The sequence below is a fragment of the Leptopilina heterotoma genome, unplaced genomic scaffold, assembly GCF_015476425.1.
Source record: "Leptopilina heterotoma isolate Lh14 unplaced genomic scaffold, ASM1547642v1 Lhet_74, whole genome shotgun sequence".
NCBI classification, from domain to species: domain Eukaryota; kingdom Metazoa; phylum Arthropoda; class Insecta; order Hymenoptera; family Figitidae; genus Leptopilina; species Leptopilina heterotoma.
The window spans coordinates 197,376-203,802 of NW_025111173.1; the positions used below are offsets into that span (position 1 = coordinate 197,376).

At 27.4% G+C, this 6,427-nt stretch overlaps 1 protein-coding gene across 1 annotated transcript; it reads left to right on the forward strand.

The window, feature by feature from the left end:
• Positions 1–2,954: 2,954 nt before the first annotated feature.
• Positions 2,955–4,049, forward strand: LOC122510799 (piggyBac transposable element-derived protein 3-like). The gene has a single exon (XM_043625701.1). The coding sequence runs from the start codon at positions 2,955–2,957 to the stop codon at positions 4,047–4,049; it is 1,095 nt and encodes a 364-aa protein (XP_043481636.1).
• Positions 4,050–6,427: the final 2,378 nt, after the last annotated feature.

The window sequence follows — 6,427 nt, forward strand, 5'->3', positions numbered from 1 at the left end:
TTAATTAGTCTGAATTGGCATCTTTCTGCACCCAACCGACGATATATTGATAAATTTAACTAATTTCAAGAAGAATTTGAACTATTAACATTTTGAAAAAATCTAAGTTTTTTAAAGTTTCTAATTACATTCATTAAAAATTGAAAGTTTATGAAATTTCAAATTAAAGCCTTTTGAAGTTCATCTATTTTTGAAAATTGTAAACTCAATTCTTTTAAATGACAATTAATATTGAAATATTAAAATAAAATTATTCAATAAATAATTTATAAATAACAATAATTGTATGATTGTTTTTTAAGAATGAAGTTATTTAAAAAGAAATATTACTGTCGGAAATAGAAAAATTTGAAAGTTTTGTGTTAGAATTCGTGGTGATTTCATAGCAAAAAAGAAACCATTTTCGATTTTTTAGGTCAAAAAATTGAGAGTTTCCGGGCAGCGATTTTTTTGAAATTGTGTAGGAATGTTAGGAGACTCACTAGGAGCCATTACCAAAAATAAAATTTTTGGTCAATTGATAACTCTAATTTTGCCATTTTTTTTCTCTATTTTTACCTAATTTTTCGATTTATTAGGGCAAAAAATTGAGAGTTTCCGGGTGGCGATTTTTTTGAAATTCTCCAGGATGATTAGGAGACTCACTAGGAGTCATTTCCAAAAATAAAATCCATGGTCAATTCATAACTGTAATTTTTAAATATGTTGTTGTCAAGTTTAAGTTTTTAAGTTTGTAAAAAAATGTAATTTTTTTATGATTTTGAGTTTTGATATTTGCTTTCTGTTGTGTTTGTGACTTTTCTTTTGATATCTATTATATTAGCTAATCTTCTATTTAACCCATTAACGCCTGAAATAAGAAAATTCTTTGCGCAATTTTAACGTATGATTTTACAAATAACAAGATCTTATTTCATACCACAAGTATGTTTCTTACTGGTTTTGAGTGTGCTCTTTCCGATTCCGGTGTCAAAAAGGAATTTCGTTCAACCCAAAATTAAATATGGCGGTTTTAATTTCAAAAAGACCAAAAAAAATTTCATTTTTTCAAGTTTGATAATTTTTTTTTACCGTTAATCGTGTGTGAATAAAATTCAGTTTTCAACCATAGGTGCATAAAAGTTGTATACTTTTAAGAAACGTAAACTAGATTTCAAAATTTCAAGATGGCGACCAAATATGGCGTCAAATATGAAGAAAAATTTTGAAAGTTTTGGTCACTTTTTTTCAAAATACCAAAATGTTATTGAATTCGCCCAAATTTTGTTACTCGGGGGTTTTTGAGGTCGCTGATTACGAATCTGATGTTAGATTTTCAAAATTCAAAATGGCGGATCCAATATGGCGGATGAGAAATTTAAATTTTCATCTGATTCAGTTCAAAAACATTACTCGGGGATTTTCGGGGTCGCCGATTACGAATCTGAAGTTAGATTTTAAAAATTCAAAATGGCGGGTCCAATATGGCGGATGAGAAATTTAAATTTTCATCTGATTCAGTTCAAAAATATTACTCGGGGGTTTTCGGGGTCGCTGATTACGAATCTGAAGTTAGATTTTCAAAATTCAAAATGGCGGATCCAATATGGCGGATGAGAAATTTAAATTTTCATCTGATTCAGTTCAAAAACATTACTCGGGGGTTTTCGGGGTCGCTGATTACGAATCTGAATTTAGATTTTCAAAATTCAAAATGGCGGATCCAATATGGCGGATGAGAAAATTTTAATTTACAACTAATTCATTTCAAATTCATTTCTACGAATTTGAAACCTGTATGTTTTAATGATTCAACATTTTGAAAATCATGTTTTTTATTTACTTTTGTTACATGTGTCGTGTGTTTTTCCAACTTTCAAAGCAGCGTTTCCAGTATAATTTTTTGGAATTGCAAGAACAAACTCCTGTGTTCTAACATTAGGTTTTTTCAAATTAGCTGAATAGTGTAATAATAACATTTAATAAAAATTTCATTATTCATAATCACTTGTCTTTCGTGTTTTTATGATCAGCAGAGATAAAAGTTAATATTTTTACTATTATTTCATATATGTTTTTATATACTTTACAAAATTGTTTGACAGATTTATGTTATCAAGGTTTATGTTTTTTTATTTGAAATTATGTCGTATGTACTTTTCAATGTAGTAGTAACGTTGTGTCATTAATATTGAATGTTATTTATATAATTTATTTTGTCGACTGTTTTGTGTATAATGGAAACTTACCTCTAAAATATAAAATTTAATTTTCAAATTTGTACAGATGTTTTTTAGACACAAAATTTTATTCATACTAGATCATTAGTGTTTTTTATTCTTAATAAATAAATAATAATAATAATAATAATAATTTTATTGTTATTTTTTGTTGACGCTTACGTATGGTATTTAAAATTTAGATTATTTCGAAATGCCACCAAAATTGAAACGTACTAAAAAATCTAAGAGTCCCGAAGAAGAGTATGAGTTTGATGATTCTAATGATGTTTTCGATGACATCATACTATTACCAAACGCATATGATTCTAGCAGTTCTGAGGACTCAGATTCTGAAATTGAATCATATGAAAATGTTTCACCTCAAGTTTTTTATAGTGAAGCTTCTAAATTTTATACTTATGGACAAAAGAAATTAGAGGAAAACCACAAGTATGATTGGTTAGATGGTGAAAACGTGTCTACGGATAAAATAGAAAATTTAATCTTGTTAAGCGATACTGACAAAAAAAAATTAAAGATTCGACGCCTGTCGAACTGTTTGAAACCTTTTTTTGTAGTGAAATTAAGAAGTATATAATTGATGCATGTAAAGAAAATGATTTTGATATAAGTTTAAAAGACTTTAATACTTTTTTAGGAATTGTTATTCTAACTTCAATCAATTCAAGAAAATCTTAAAGAGATTATTGGTCGATTGATCCATATTTACACTGTGAAGTTATCAAATCTGCAATGTCACGTTATGATTTTGAACGAATTAAAGCAAAATTAAAATTTTCTAAATCTAAAGATAAAGATGACAATGACAAGGGATGGCGAATCCGTGCGATTCTTGAAATATTTAGGACAAATATTCAGAGTTATGGATATTTTCAAACTGCTCTCTCTGTAGATGAAACGATGGTTAAGTCTTACGCACGTACAAGTTTGAAGCAATTCATCAGAGGAAAACCAATCAGATTCGGATTGAAATTTTGGGCGCTTTGTACTCAGAATGGATTTTTATTAGACTTAGATTTGTATTGCGGAAAAAACTCTTCAGTTGGAGATATTTTACCTAAATGTACATTAGGTACTCGGGTTGTGATGCTTCTTTTGAAAAACTTTTTTTCAAATACTAGTCCACGAAAAATTTCCGAATATCATCTCTATTTTGATAATTTTTTCACCAGTTTTGATCTCATTTTACACTTAAGTAAATTAGGTTTACGTTCTACAGGCACTATACGGGAGAACAGAGTTCGTGAAAAAAATATAATTGATAAAAATGCTCCTAGAGGTACGTATGTTGCGAAACATGATAAAAACAGTCGGATTAATTATATAACCATGATAGATTCTAAGCAAGTTTCAATTGCTTCTACAGCTGCAGGAGTGAATCCTCTTATGCCTTTAAACAGGTACAAGGCAGAGCAAAGATCAAAAGTAGAGATTCCATTTCCGAAAGTGTTCCACGTTTATAACAAATTTATGGGAGGAGTCGATCTCCATGACGGACATTGTAATAATGTATTGCCAAGCATTCGATCAAAACGATGGACATGGGTTGTTTTTGTAAAGTTAATCCAATCTGCAATCACAAATGCGACTGTATTATTTAATTCCGCTCATATGGAAGAAAATAAGATTGGAACTAAAGAATTTGTTCTTGCTATCGCTAAGCACTATATTGGAAACGCTAGTTTGAAGGTTGGACAACCACACAAAACAGTAAACAAAGACAAACAAAAAAAATGCTCTACAAAACACTGTGTCATAAGAACATACAAGTTTTGTAGAAACTGTGAAAAATACTTTTGCAAACAGTGCTTCAGCCAATTTCATTAAAAATAAATAGATAGAAACAATTTAAAACTATACTTAAAACTACAAAAAATTATTTTAAAAAAGTAAAAAAAAATTAAAAAATTAAAAAAAAATTTAAAAAAATTAAAAATTAAAAAAGTAAAAAAAAATAAAAATTAAAAAATGCAAAAAAAATGTAAAATTAAAAAAAATTAAAAAAAAATTAAAAAGACTCTTAATTTTGTCTACCTCCACGTGGTGAGAGTCGGTTAACGTTACTAAAAAACGGCAGAAGACAAAAAAAAATCATTTTCAAAATTTTTATCCGCCATATTGGATCCGCCATTTTGAATTTTTAAAATCTAACTTCAGATTCGTAATCAGCGACCCCGAAAACCCCCGAGTAATGTTTTTGAACTGAATCAGATGAAAATTTAAATTTCTTATCTGCCATATTGGATCCGCCATTTTGAATTTTGAAAATCTAACTTCAGATTCGTAATCAGCGACCCCGAAAACCCCCGAGTAATGTTTTTGAACTGAATCAGATGAAAATTTAAATTTCTCATCCGCCATATTGGATCCGCCATTTTGAATTTTGAAAATCTAACATCAGATTCGTAATCAGCGACCCCAAAAACCCCCGAGTAACAAAATTTGGGCGAATTCAATAACATTTTGGTATTTTGAAAAAAAGTGACCAAAACTTTCAAAATTTTTCTTCATATTTGACGCCATATTTGGTCGCCATCTTGAAATTTTGAAATCTAGTTTACGTTTCTTAAAAGTATACAACTTTTATGCACCTATGGTTGAAAACTGAATTTTATTCACACACGATTAACGGTAAAAAAAAATTATCAATCTTGAAAAAATGAAATTTTTTTTGGTCTTTTTGAAATTAAAACCGCCATATTTAATTTTGGGTTGAACGAAATTCCTTTTTGACACCGGAATCAGAAAGAGCACACTCAAAACCAGTAAGAAACATACTTGTGGTATGAAATAAGATCTTGTTATTTGTAAAAGCATACGTTAAAATTGCGCAAAGAATTTTCTTATTTCAGGCGTTAATGGGTTAAAAAAAAAAATTTTCGTTGATAAACGTTGTGGACTTCAACGTCGTCAAAAATTCAGAATTTTCTTAGGAATTTATATGTGTGAGTAATTAACGTATTGTTGGAAGGGGTATAAATATTATACCCCTTTCATTATCAATTTTTCAAGCTTGGAAGAGGTTGTAAAAAAAATTTTTTTTAAAAAAAACCCTTAAAATCGTCTTAAAATGGATTTTTAAGTGAAAATTAGTATATATATATATTATATTATATATTATATATATTATATATAATATATATATATATATATATATATAATATATATAATATATATTATATATATAATATAATTAATATATATATAATTATATAATAATATATATATATATATAATATATATATAATTATTATATATATATTATTAATATATTATATTATTAATATATTATTAATATAATATTTTATAATATTTTATTTAATATATTTTATGTTTTGTTTTCTTTTTTTTCAAAAATTTTAATAATGAAAACAATATTCTGCTCAACAATATTTTTATGGATATCTCTTCCAGACCTTTTTTTTTCGTGTAAGAATTCTGTGGGGTAATGGGAGAATTAGTGTCAGCCCAAAGAATTTTCGTTACTATGTTGCGGCTTTCGTTATTTCTTTGAAAATTGTAAAAGATATCACCTTATGAACAAACTTTTAATTAAAAAATAATTTTTGGTGGAAAAAATGAAAAATTAAATTTTTTTTCAAAAATTTTTTATTCAATTATATAATTTAGACAAAAATTTATTTTAAGTCTAAAGTTTTGGCTTCATTGTAAGTATTAACACTTTTTTCTATTAGAAAACAAAAAATATTCCTAAAAAATTGAAATTTTTGAAATTTCAAGTGAAAGCTCCCAATACCCCACAAATTGGGTGATGGCAAAAAATGTATTTTTTTTGAAATTTTTTTTCCAATTTACTTTCTTTTTTTAACTTTCTAATTAAACACAATTAAAGATAAATAACGAAATGAGTAGAAAATGACGAAAACAATGTATTATTATAAAGACAAGTTGTTTTTTTTAATAATTTTAATATTTCCCCACGCTCCCCTATTTTAATTCCTAAAGTTACTTTATGTATATCGTTATGATATTCAATGGATATCTTATAATTAATGCAAGAATATCCTGCGGATAGGGGCATCCTAGGGATATTTATTGGATGTTCATAGGATATCTTATGTGTATCCTTAAATATCCTGAGGATGTCCCTGGGATATCCATACCGCCGGTCTCTAGGATATCATTATATTATCCGTTCGATATCTCTAGGACATCCTTAGGATATCAACAGGATGTTTCTATAA

What these genes read in the sequence shown, in the direction of transcription:
- LOC122510799 (XM_043625701.1), top strand. Translation starts at nt 2,955, where the DNA reads ATGTCACGTTATGATTTTGAACGAATTAAAGCAAAATTAAAATTTTCT.